General features: G+C 37.9%; 1 protein-coding gene across 1 annotated transcript in view; it reads left to right on the top strand.

Moving 5' to 3' along the window:
* Positions 1-13,570, top strand: part of Chl1 (cell adhesion molecule L1 like) — a 148,085-nt gene that overhangs the window by 114,734 nt on the left and 19,781 nt on the right. Inside the window, exons 11-17 of the mRNA XM_028773100.1 lie at positions 1,388-1,528; positions 2,629-2,740; positions 4,046-4,212; positions 5,285-5,450; positions 8,106-8,230; positions 12,076-12,177; positions 13,342-13,539. Coding sequence (XP_028628933.1) covers positions 1,388-1,528; positions 2,629-2,740; positions 4,046-4,212; positions 5,285-5,450; positions 8,106-8,230; positions 12,076-12,177; positions 13,342-13,539 — 1,011 coding nt within the window. The remainder of the gene's footprint in view (positions 1-1,387; positions 1,529-2,628; positions 2,741-4,045; positions 4,213-5,284; positions 5,451-8,105; positions 8,231-12,075; positions 12,178-13,341; positions 13,540-13,570) is intronic.

Below are 13,570 nucleotides of genomic sequence, written 5' to 3' on the forward strand. Positions count from 1 at the left end.
TTCCTCTCAACAGTTCTAGCTCCAAATTATTTTCCTTCCTACTGCCTTTCTTTTGTGGCATAGCAAATGTTTGGGATTGAGAGCCAGATGCTGTTGGATATTCATTTTTCTCTGAAAATGATGTTTACAAAGCCGTATAAATGCTGATGTAACAGGTCATGAGCAAAGACAGTGTTATAATGCATGGTCCATATTCTGTGGAATTATTTGGCTCTTAATAAATGTACTAAAATTTTAGATACACCAATTTCCAAAAGATAGTTTCAGGATCAATAGTAATGTATTTAAAATGTAATTACATGATTTCCCTCTATTTTTTGTTGACCCCTCCCTCCTAAATTCAGAGATGCTTTAGCCATTATCATTCTTTAATCATTAGTGTTTCACACACATGTGTGTGCACACACACACACTAAACATATAAGATGTTGCATCTGTTCTGTGTTCCCTGGGTGAAATGTTTCTAGGATTGATCTCTAGTCACAAACAGATTGAAAATGAAAACAATCTAAATGTAGTTCATCTGATAAATAGATGATATCAGAGTGGTGCATGTGTGCAGTGGAATAGTATTCATCTGTAAATAAAAAATGAAATATGAAATTTGTGGGTGGATGGTGTAAGTAAAACATTTAATACTTAGTGAAGCAACCCAGACCAAGAAAGACAGACTTCATTCATCTCTCATCTGTTGTCCCTAGCTCCAAATCTTCCAGCATGAGTAAAAATCCACAGGAGTGACCAGAGACCAGGGAGGAAAAGGGAGAGCATTATAGAGAGGAAGAAAGTAGGCTAGATTTCATTGTTAAAATGTTGCACACTTGACAATTACTCTGATTTTTTTTAAAAAAAAAGAGGAGAAAGGAAGAAAGGAAGGATTAAGTCTTGTGAATTACATACTAAAAATGGTCAAATGATAAAGTAAAGCACACAAAGTAATAGCATAGATCCAAAAATAGTAGAAAGGTGGAAGAGTGAACCAAGAAAAACATTGCCCAGAGAGAAATCAGGGCCAGTTAGGGTCATTGTTTTGCTCTGCACTGGTTAACATCTAGGTGCAGATGATGAAGTGTAAATCAGGTCACAGTAGGACTCACAGGTTAAACAGATCACCTTCAATCTTATTATGATCAGGGATACAGATAGGCAGTAGGTCAAGATGGGTTTTCATAACATTTATTTGAAAATATCATTTGAAAAGGTGTGGCAAATGCAAAAGGGTCTGAAAAGTCACTTGTGTAAATTTGTGTGACGATGACACCAGTGAACTATTGTTCACCCTAAATTGGTCTTAAAATATAGATACTGTGTGACACATTTAATAAATGGTTCATAAATATTTTATACTCTACTCTTTATCATACTGACATTCTCTCTTCTCTTTCAGATCATCCATTTCCTGGTGACGTTATGTTCCCCAGAGAAATCAGTTTTACAAACTTACAGCCAAATCATACTGCTGTATATCAGTGCGAAGCCTCAAATATTCATGGAACTATTCTGGCCAATGCCAATATTGACGTTGTTGGTGAGCATACCCGAGTCATGGCTTCGGCTGTTTTCTGAAGGAAAATCCTCAAAGTTATAGTAACAAGCACCTGCTTTTTTGTGGGGTGGTAGTGTCAGATCCAGTGTGGGAGTGCATGTGTTTGTGTTCATGTGGAGGCCAGAGGACAACTTCAGTTATCATTCCTCTGGTACTATCTGCTGTGTTTTATAAAAAAGAAGAGGCAGGATGTGTTTGATGGAGAGCAGTAAGGTGCAGTGGGAGGGTTGCCTGGGCAAGCCCATGCAGAGGAACGTGGGGAGGGAAGTTAGGAAGGGAGTAGAGACAGAAAGACAGACAGGAGAGGGAGCAGAGCTGGAGAGGGAGAAGGAAGAGAGGAGAGGGAAGAGAGAAGAGGGAGAAGGAGAGAGAGAGAGGGAGAAGGAGAGGGGAAGGGAGGGGAGGGGAGGGGAGAGGGAGGGAGGGGAGGGGAAGAAAGGTGTCCAGGAACACCTGAAGAGAGAATGGGTAGGGAGAGAAAGCAGGGTCAGAGAGCAAGAAGGGGCCAAATAGGCCCTTTTATAGTAAGCCAGGCCTATCTGACTGATGCCAGATAACTTTTAGGCGGAGCCTAGAAGGAGTGCTAACACTATCTTATTTTTGAGACAGTGTCGGTCACAGGTCTGAAACTTATCAAATATCTTTCGATTGTCGCCAGTGAGCCTCAGGGATCCATGTGTTTCTTAATCCCCATAGGCAAGATTACAAACGTGTGCCTTAAAGAAACGAACAAACAAACAAAAAACATAGGTTTTGGGGAATAAACTGATTCATGTATATCAAGTTCTTTCAAGTTCTTCACTGACTGAGCTATCTCTCCAGTACAAAGTATCAATTGAATTTTGGACACAAAACCATGGAGGAGAAAATCAGTGTCATTCATTTTATTTTTAGTCAGGGTCTCATACTGAAATTATTTTTTTAGAATGTGCTGATTTGGTATAATATTGAAATTCAGGAATATGTACAAAAATGTTCAACAGTCTTCCATGCTTATGAGTATGCCAAGGACATAAAAAGTGACCTCAGTACCTAATGCTTGCAGAAAGGTTTAAAATTCATTTTTTACTATTTTTGACTAGATGTTGTCCCACTGATAAAAACTAAGAATGAAGAAAATTATGCAACAGTGGTTGGGTACAGTGCTTTCTTACACTGCGAGTACTTTGCTTCACCCAAGGCCACAGTAGTCTGGTAAGATGCTTACTGTTTTCTTAAGGGAATGGGTGTGACGGATTCTTGAGCCATCATTTGCAAGCCTGAACTGCATCTGTGTTGCTACAGAGAGCCAATGCCTCTGAGAAGTAAGGAAAGAAATTTAACTACTCATCTCTCCTAAAAACCCTGGCCAGAAGTCTAGGATTTATTTTTTCACACGAGCCATTTGTGTTCATAAAGAAAACAACGAATTAAAATTATTCCTAAGGCAATTTTAAGATTGCTTTGTTTTGTCTATGATGGGTCTGTCTATGGGTTGCTGTGGCCTCTGTTTGTCTTAACCTGCACTCAATTACAGACATGCTTAAGACTTAAGACATTCATTTTGACCTTAAAAATGCTCGTGTTGTTTAAACATATGACCATAATCATTTACTGTGTTAGTTGCTTTACTGATAAAGTTTGGTTAGTTTACTGTGAAATCAATGCTCTGTTGCTTTATAGGGCCTGGATTAGGATGGAAATAGTGAGGTCAGGCTGTAGAAATTCAAAGTTACAATTTTGTCAATTAAATTGTGATGTCTTGTCCATTAGTGTTTGACTTTTAACTTTTGATAATAGTTGATTAAAATATTGTTTATCTTGATTTCTGAAGTGCTTTCCCAATTTATGTCTGAGGCAAGTCCCATACCATTCTCAGCTTCGTCCCTGCTTTGGGAAAACCCTGGGCCAGCAGCCCATTTGTCCTCTGAACCTGAGAGCACAGGCCATCACTTACTGTGAAATGTACAGGGTTAAATCAAGCTGTGACAGGAAATGTGTGGAGAATGGATGAATGTGAGAGAAAATGAGCCTGGAGTTGATAGTGTAAGTGTAATGCATGTCCACAGGAGAGGCAAGACTTCCCGGCTTATAATATTTCTGAATGACCAATGTCCCCCTAGGACAGCAGGAGGTTGGGAAGGTTCATTATCTGTTTCAATTACTAGCTTTCCCGTTTGCTAGCCCAGAGCAATCATTAACGAAAGAGTTCACTATAAATAAGCCAGAAAGTATTTATTAAGCTCGGAGGACACATGTAAAGTGGTACTAGGAGTTACGAGACAGACAGAGGCAACAGTACAAGGAGGAAATTGGGTTTCCTTTAGCTATAGTCTGTTGGCCAGTTGTGATATACATCCTAGACAATTCTAAGAGAGAAATCAGTCTCCATAGGAACACCTCAGAAGGTATATCAAGTAACCAAAGAATGTATAATACTGGGTGATATCAATGAACAATATCTGAAGCACACAAGCATTGTGTTCTTATCAAAAATGACTCATATCTCCATCTCCACAGGGAAGTGGCTGATGAAACACATCCCCTCGAAGGTGGTCGGTACCATACCCACGAAAATGGCACACTGGAGATCTACAGAACTACTGAGGAGGATGCGGGGTCATACTCCTGTTGGGTAGAAAATACAATGGGAAAAGCCGTCATCACAGCAAACTTGGATATTAGAAGTACTGTTTTTATCCTTCTGCTTTCATGAATTCTTATAGGGGCCAGTTGCTTCTTGTGTCCTCAGATGAAAGAGTGTCATTTACGTTTGAGCACTTGTTGAAATTTCTTTGATTATTTCTCAAAAGCCCTCCCTTGCATTTCATCTCAAAGACTACGGCTAGTATGGCAGGGTGTGATGTTGGATTTGGGCCACCTTAGCAGATGGCTGTGTATCCTTAGTGGTAGGTGACAGTGTCTTAAGAAATATCTGTCTTAGTATATTTTTTTTCATTCTGTGTTTTATTCCAGTAGAAAATCATAGAAATTCAATCTCAGAAAAATAATAAGCAGCTTGACAGCTTGGGCAGGCTGTTTTGTTCTCCTTAAACCAGAAACACTGTTGTCAAGCAGACATTCCTCGTCAATGAAGGCCTGGGAAGCTGCAGATAGGCTCAGCCTTCACCAAGACTCTTATCTTGATAGTCATTAGTGTTTGAGTTTCACAGTTTTGATAGTAGCAATTGCTTTTACCCTAAATCATTGTGCTCCCTGACTCATTCACCAAAAAACTCCACAAGTAAATATGAAATGTTTATAGTGCCGTCCCTCGTAAGCTCTGGAAACACTTCTGACTAAGGAAGCAGATGCAGGATCCTCTTTTGCTGGGCTTACTGTCCAATTCCCTGTTTATGTGGATAGTACAACTGTGCCAGAACTTCACTATTTTAGCTCAAATTTCTAAATTAATAAGAATATAAAATCGACTAACTTGCTCATTTTCCTTATAACATGGTTATATGTGTGGACACTACAAAGTGAGAAATTATATTATTTTCAAATTCTAGACACATGTGTTAGCTAATACTTTAGCTATTTACGTTAGCAAACAAGAGCAAGAAAATTTCCTAACTTATTAATCAGTGCATGCACTTAAATTTTCTCAGGTTTAATAGTAGAATATAGCTGTAGGATACATCACATGTGGATGTGACAGATTATAACAATTTTGTTTGCTTGGGATGTGGACATTTAATAATAATAAGCTGTGCTCTGTAGTTCTAATACTATTTTTTTAACTGAAAAAACATACAGATGCTACAAAGCTCAGAGTTTCTCCTAAGAATCCTCGAATCCCCAAATCACATGTGCTTGAAATCTACTGTGAAAGCCAGTGTGACTCACATTTGAAACACAGTTTGAGGTTGTCCTGGAGTAAAGACGGAGAAGCTTTTGCAATGAATGGCACAGAAGATGGCAGGTAATTACACTGCTATGAAAAGACATTTTGTGTGTGTGTGTGTGTGTGTGTGTGTGTGTGTGTAACAGCACTCATTAGAAAAATAGTCTTAAAATTATTCACGCTGTATTAAAGTAAGAAAATAATAATTCAGTTGTTTCATTTTTCGTGTCAGGGTTAAGGGCTTAAAATACTAGTTTTGTTTTTTATTGTTTCCTTGTTTGTTTGGTTTTTTGCTTTGTTTTGTTTTGTTTTATGCTTTTCTTCCTGCTTTTACTCCTTAATTTTTATAAAGCATGGTTTCTTTCCTCAGTGCAGGAAATAGATTCTGATTAACTGCATAGGTTAAAAGCTTTCTGAAACATTGGGATGACTGGAAGAGCAAGCTGTCAAGAGTGGTGCTAACTGTTGTTTGGGGCTCTTACTCATGGGCATTAGTCTGTCATCCAAGTATCTGAAAAATACTGGGTACCCCTCAGAAAACCTGCTCCTATGATGCTATAGAAGAGGCCAACTTCTGGTACCCTATTGTCTATCAGAACCACGGTTCATACTTCTTCCTAAAAGTCAATGATCATTCCATTTTATTCCACCTGTCACACAAATCCTTCTTGCCCATAAATACTCAGTTATAACTGGCAGTCATTATGTTTATATAAATTATTGCCAACATTAGCTGGCCTATCTGTAGGAATACCTTGCTGAATACTATGAAGATACCAAAATCTGTGTGGTAAATTATGTTCTATAAGAGACCGCTCTGTTTAAATTGCATGCTTTTGTTTATGATACAAGTTGCATTTGCATTATTTTTAATACTCAATACAGGGTGAATATTCATAAAATAGCCATTATGTACTGTGACTCAGAGAATAGTGACAAGAAAAAAATGTACAGTTCAAAAATTTAAAAGTTTAAAGATACTGTTCATCCATAATTGGTTGAATCTGTGAATGTAAAACTCCTATATGGAAAGGCTGAGGATACATGTCCGAGTATTCTGAATGAGAGTAGTTCATAAGATAGAAGAAAGCTTGAGTGAGGGTTGAGAATCACTGGAGTTTAAATGCATCAAAGAGAGAGAGGGATCAATAGAATCTAACAGAATCAAAAGAGTCAGAAATCCTGCTTGTTCTTTTAAATGGCACGAAGGTCAGTTCTGCTTCCTCTTGTATTGTCTTTCAGTGAGAGATAGGAAATTATCATTTTGAAGTCATATCTCATCTGAAGTTACATAGTAACTCTGAAGGTCTAGAAATAGCACAAGCCCTCCTTAGATGATAGTGCAGCAGAGTCTTGGTTAAAAGAATGGACTCCAACTCAGTGATACTCATATCCCAAGACTGGTACTTAACGGACTGGGACCGTCGCACAGTCTGCTTGATGCCTTTCAACCACCATTTTTTACAACGTGACTTGATGAGAAGGAATTAAAGTTCGAGCCTAAGATTATTATGGATTAAGATCTAATGGCCTTAGAAAGTCTAGGAAACAAATCATTGTTCACTATTCTTTTTGGAGCATTCAGTCACCATTTCTCGAGTTGGATCCTTTCATGAATGTTACTATGTTGGCCTTGTTGATAATATCTCTGGACATGCACATATGGTATTTCTCAAGGTAAAGGCAGTAGTCTCAGCCGTGGCCCCAAAGTTATTATAGTGTAATTCTTGCCCGTCAACAGCTATTAATACTGGATGACAACTTTTCATTATACAAATTTATGTAAGAAGAAGGGGCACTACCTCCAGTCAAAAGGCAGTCACATATGATTGAATTTTGTCTTCTATTCTTCAAAATTTTAAGTTTTTAATTTAGCATTAAAATTTTTAACTATGTAGTACTGCCACCCTTTACACACACACACACAGACACACACATACACACAAAGCATTAATAATATTTTTCAACTGAATAGCTATTATTGTGAATATATTTTAAATTTAATGGAACTTAATGTAAAAATTATGAGGATACATGTAGCTAGTATCTATATAAGTATAGATTTAAAAATAAAATTGATGAGGGAATTATTTTGCAAAGCAAACTATTGCAAACTGCCAAAAATACATACAACCGAGATTTAAATTGAAATAATTTGAAGAATGAAGTACAGGACTGCCACCTAGTGTTCAAAAACGCTAAATGCTTTAATTATTATATATCTTGGAAGCTAACTCTTAGAGGAAAGGGAAATATCAAAAAGGGTATTGTCAGATTTCATTATATAGTCTGGTTCTGTGGAATTGTCTAGGGTTCTAGAATCTTCTTTTCTCACAAGCATCCTCCTTTATTCTGTTCTCTGCTTACATCATATGAATTCCGTAAGCGCATCCTAGCTCCATTATCGGGGTGTGCTTCTTGGATATGGCAGCTAGCCCAGAGTTTCTTCACAGCCTATGGGTCACAGATGGTTGGATTTTGTAATTTTGGAAATTGTGATCCTATTTAATACTGTGTAGTCATGTGTGCACAATGTAAAACTTTATTCTCTATCTTCATCAGTGTCCTTCTCCAGTAACAGCTTCAGGGTACGAACTGGTTTCATCACTCTCTTGACTCGTTTTCTATGAAGGAGATTGCATCGTGTGTTGTTAATGGACTGTATTTCTTTCATTGCAGCTGTTCTTACCCTCATGATGGACTTTGTGTTTGCCTTCCCTCTCCCCCCAACAGAATAGTGATTGACGGAGGTAATCTGACCATATCTAACATCACAGAAGACGATCAGGGCATTTACTCCTGTTCTGCTCAAACTGCTCTTGATAGTACTTCGGAAAAAACTCAAGTAACTGTCCTTGGTAAGTGAAAACAAGTGAAAGAGATCTCTGCCTATGTGTCCTGTGAGCCTTAACTTCCCTTGTTTCTAGGTAATAAAGTCAATGATCCCTGAAGCCTCTGCTCATATAGTGAATTTTCATTTTTTAAATTTTTGTCATTGTTGTTTAAAGTGCAACATCACCTAAAAATTATTTCTACTCTTCTTGTATAAAAGAAATTAATTCATAATTTGAATTAATTATGAATTAATTTCTTTTCCCTTTATGGGAAGTTTGCCGATAGCAGCAGGAGAGAAGGGGTACTGACAGTGGAAAGATAACCAAAGGTCTCAATCCACCTGTTCCTAAAGTTGGGCTCTCTGGAAAACTGGGAATGCGATTGTTCAGTGGTGGGTGCTTGATGGTTTTGTTCTATACTGGAAACTTGTCTCAGCTCTATTTCCCCATGAAGTTTAGTGCAGACATCAAGTATTCTTTAAAAGAATATATTTGAAATTTTAAAAGCACTAATTGGAAAAGAGTATGCACACATCACAAGTCCCATCCGTGCAGTTAGCCCTGAGATCACCTGCATGTAGAGCATCAAACCGTCTGCTGGCTGTTTTCCGATTGTCTTTCTCCATTGAATCCCCACAAGCTCTTAGACCTGCAAGCCTGCCCTGTGAGGAAAGCATCAGAAAGCCATTTAAGCTGTAGCTTTCATTTGATGCTACAGATATAGCACCCTGATAACTGTGGAGCGTGTTCAGGCCCATTCTTGCACAGTATGTAGGCTTGCTGAATCCTATTGCCAATGTCACGGTTCCTCTAAGAAGGCTTTACTACACAATCTGTTCAGAAGGGATGCTCCTACCACTAATATTCCAAGTCAACCTCAAAACCCAGCTCTGGACACTTCCCACATGTATTTGAGGAGTTACTGCTAATACCTATTGACATTTCCTAATGTAATGACCTAAGTATTACCTGAGATGTCACCCACTATAGATATCTTAACAGTTCCCATCTATAGAAAAGGAGCAAACTGATGCTGGAGTCCTTCTTAGGAAACCAAAGCTACTAAGTTGAGTCCAACCAAGTACAGCCTACGTGGTAGACACTATAGATTTGGCTCATTGGATAAGATGTTTAGCTCTAGGTAAGTGAGCCTCATTCAGGACTCTGAAAGTGAAATTATTGAATCCTTTAGTAACTATTCCAGCAATATTTGCCAGATATAGAAGCAGAACATCAAAAAAAAAGAAGAAGAAGAAGAAGAAGAAGAGAAAGAAGCAGAACATCTAGTAAGCAAGGATGCATCTCAGGCAGCATGAATATGATGTATCCAGTCATATGAGCTTTACCCTTCAGTATTTTGTGTGATGGTAGCAATAAAAAATTGGCTTTCTGCTGGTTGGTACCCACGTTCTGTGTTTTCTTGCAAAATTTAAAATTCACCCTTATGAATTGTCCTTTATTTTCTACTACCATGACATTTTGGTAATTTAAACAGTGGCTATGATACCATTTATGTGCATAGTAACCTGCAAAAAAAAGTTTAGTAACCTGCAAAAAAATTTTAGTAATATTTAAAGAATTTTAGGTAAGATAGAATGGATTTTTAATAACTGATTCATTGGTTTCAAATTATAAGTTTTAGTTTTAATATCTAATTAAAACATCAATAATTGGCCATAAAATGATATTGGAACAGATAACATTTCTAAAATATTTTGTCCTAGATAAGTGTTTTTAAAACCCAGACATAAACAAACTTAGTCAGACGTTAATTACAGAAGAATAAAATTAACATAAAAATACTTTGAGACTGAGTTCATAAAAGCCTCTCTGTTCTGGTTCCATTTGATGATGTTCCAAGGAATCAGATTTTCACCTCAAATGAAGCATGGTGATTGGGATGGGATGGACACCCTCAGGGCGTACTGGATTCTTACTGAATCCTCAAGAGAACGTCAGCTCTCTGGGCTTGCCGTACGCCTTCTGTGGAGTGCGGGATTGAACTAGCTTTGTGCACACCTGGCAAGTAATGTGTTTCTGAAGCCCCACCTGCAGCCCACCTGCAGCCCACCTGCAGCCCCAGTGAAAAATTTTTCTTAAGTCCTTGATTTTTGAATACATACTTGCACTAGACTTTAAAAGTAAGAATTTGCCATTCTAAACTTTAAACAATGCTTTTGTCAATATAAACCTACAAGAATTTGGGAAACCTTAAAGGCCACCATGGATAATAACCATACTGTCTCCTCCAAGCTACAGTAAATGTCCTTGAATACTTAAGAATATTAGTGCAAATTTTGAAGGTAAAGGTTATTTGAAATAAGATTTTTTTTCCATGGATGGATGGAGACTACCAGGCAAAAATTCTATAAAACCTGTTAATATATGTAAACTATCAGGCCAAGATTCTATAAAAGCTGTTAATATATGTAAAACTGACTACTATTAATTATAGTAAAAATTAAAATAAATTGCAGAACAACCATGTAAAGCTTACTGTCCCTGTCTTGTTTACATATAACCATAGGATATAATTTTTATTGATTTCATGGGATAATTATTGGTATGATTGAAGTGACTATAATTTTTACTTTCTTATTTAGTTGTAAAACACTTATGAGCAAGGCACTAAGAACAATACAAAGATTAATAAGACATCCCTTCTCTTAAAAGTCCTTTAGTCCAAAAGAGTTGAAGAACCTAGCAGATAGATCAGGATGATCTGGAGGAAATTAGTGATCCCCTAGAGAGCCATCATATCTTCTAAATTTGATCATGCATAATTATCACATTGCCAATAATGTTGCAAGTACACATTCTAGACATCCTTACTTCAGTAAACTAGAAATAAGGAAAACAGGTGACATTTACTGTTAAGTATTATTCTTCAGACAATTCTAATGCCCTGTCAGCCTAACATGGTCTTTTGAGAACTGCTGTGGTCAGTAGGTATAGGTATGGAGAAGAGTGCATTTGAAATAGAAGCTCAACCAAAGATCATACATGGGCTGTTCCGGGGCCCCTAACACATATTATCAGAGGGCTGCCATGTCTGGCCTCCATCTGAGAAGATGTGCCTAATCCTGCAGAGACTTGATGCACCAGGGTCAATGGATACCGCCAGTGGGGGGGTACCCTCTCAGAGGGGAAGGAGAGGGGAGAGGGAGGAACTTTTTGAGAAAGGACCAGGAAAGGGGGCAACATTTGTGAAACAAACAAACAAACAAACAAACAAACAAACTAGAAGCTCAGGGTTGTAGGAATATGTATAATTCAGAGTGATCTCAGAAAGGAAGGGAACCTGCAAATGTTTCTCAACTTGGAAATCAGGGCAAGAAGGCAGCAATCTTCTCTTTACTGCTTTCTTTTGTTTCCACCCCAAGTATTAAGATCACGTTAATTTATAAAGAAGCCAAGTGGTAGCAGGTCATTCACAGCTGAGCTTAGACAAATTCTCAGGTAGTTTCTTGATAGATTATTTTATTGTTATTTTCATGTATCATTGACAAAAAGTCAATATTTCAAAGGCTCAGCTTCTCTTTGAATCCACACCCAAGAGAGACAAGCACTCTCACCAAATAGTAACACAGATAAGAGTGCTTTGAGAACTTTAAAAAAAAGCATGCCCATATAAAAAGTAATTCTTACCATCATTCTGGTGCATCCTCAGAGAGGAGGATTTATAGACACACTGGAACCTTTGAGTATTAAGTCATCTCAGGAAGCTGAACTTGGCTGTTGACAAAGGATCTGTAAAAGCCTCGAAAAAACATGATGCCTGTCACATGGAACCATCTCTGCTTTGACATCCCTATTGCTCCAGTAAGCTTCTTGCTGTCCTGTTATAGCTATCTTTTATTACTGATTAGGTGTTCCAGATCCTCCAGAAAATCTTCACTTGTCAGAAAGACAAAACAGGAGTGTCCGGCTGTCCTGGGAAGCGGGAGATGACCACAACAGCCAAATCAGCGGTAAGAGAGCTTGGGATGACCCTTATCTTTACCTAGGAGAGTCAAAATAGTAACAGGGTGATTTTGATTACACAATAGACAGTAGACTACGTAATAAATTAGATTTATGTATTATTATTATTTTATGTATGTGAGTTTATCTGCTTGTATGTCTGTGCAACCCATAAATGCAGTATCTGTACAGGTAAGAAGAGGACATTGGGTGTCCTGGAACTAGAGTTCAAGGTGGCTGTGAGCTGCTGTGTGAGTGCTAGAAACTGAACCCGGCTCTTCTGTAAGAGCAGCGAGTGCTGTTAACTGTTGAGCCATCTCTCCAGTCCCTGGATTAACCTTCTGAAAACACTCTTATGAACTGCATGTAATTGCTTATATATTTCTAAGTTTTTGTACAAATATATATATTGTTCCTTGATCATACTTCTCCTCACACTCCCCTACCCTCCTTCCTACTACCATCCTCTTGCTAGTATATATGTCCTGTTCAGTTTAATAGCATTAACTCAACTTTCATGTCTCATGTATGATCATGATTTTGTATTTATCTAAAATTCATCAATGAAAATGGACCAATAATTTTGTGTTCCTGAGATTGGCTTTAATTTAAGATGGTTTTCTCCAGTTTAACTCATTTTCCTGGAAATGACACTGCTCTTTTCTTCAACCTTGTTGTTTTGGTGTATGCAAATTCCTGTGTAATCAGATGTGGGTGTGTGTATGTGAACATGTACATGTGTGTGTCTATGTGTCTGTGTGTGTGTCTGTGTGTGAACGCGTATGCAGGTATATGTATGCCAGCAATCATTCTTGGGTGTCAGTCCTTAAGCACTGGCTATCTTTTGGGTTGCTAGGTTGTTTATTTCTGAGACAGGATGTTTCATGGCCCATAACTTGTCAAGTAGAGTAGGCTAGCTGCCTAGGAACCTTAGGGATTCTCTACTTTTTACCTTTCTTGTACTAGGATTACAAATGCACACTACCAACTTTTTTGTATAAGTTCTGGGAAATGAACCCAGGGATTCTAACTTTCAAAAAAAAAAAACTCTTCTGTAAGCTCCAATATAATTTTTCTTCCTTTTAAAATAAACTTTTAATATTGCAAAAAATCTTAATAAACCTTCAACAGATTCAATATGTCCTAACGGCTTGTTCATGTTCTTCCCTCAGAGTACATTGTAGAATTTGAAGGAAACAGAGAGGAACCTGGAAAGTGGGAGGAGCTAACTAGAGTCCAGGGAGAAGAAACAGACATTGTGTTATCTTTGGCTCCATATGTGAGATATCAGTTTAGGGTCACAGCTGTGAACGAAGTCGGACGAAGTTACCCCAGCCGGCCATCAGACTACCATGAAACTCCACCAGCAGGTATGGAAGCTCTAACATCAGGTTTCTAAGA

Source organism: Grammomys surdaster, unplaced genomic scaffold (assembly GCF_004785775.1).
Source record: "Grammomys surdaster isolate TR1022 unplaced genomic scaffold, NIH_TR_1.0 220, whole genome shotgun sequence".
Classification (NCBI taxonomy): domain Eukaryota; kingdom Metazoa; phylum Chordata; class Mammalia; order Rodentia; family Muridae; genus Grammomys; species Grammomys surdaster.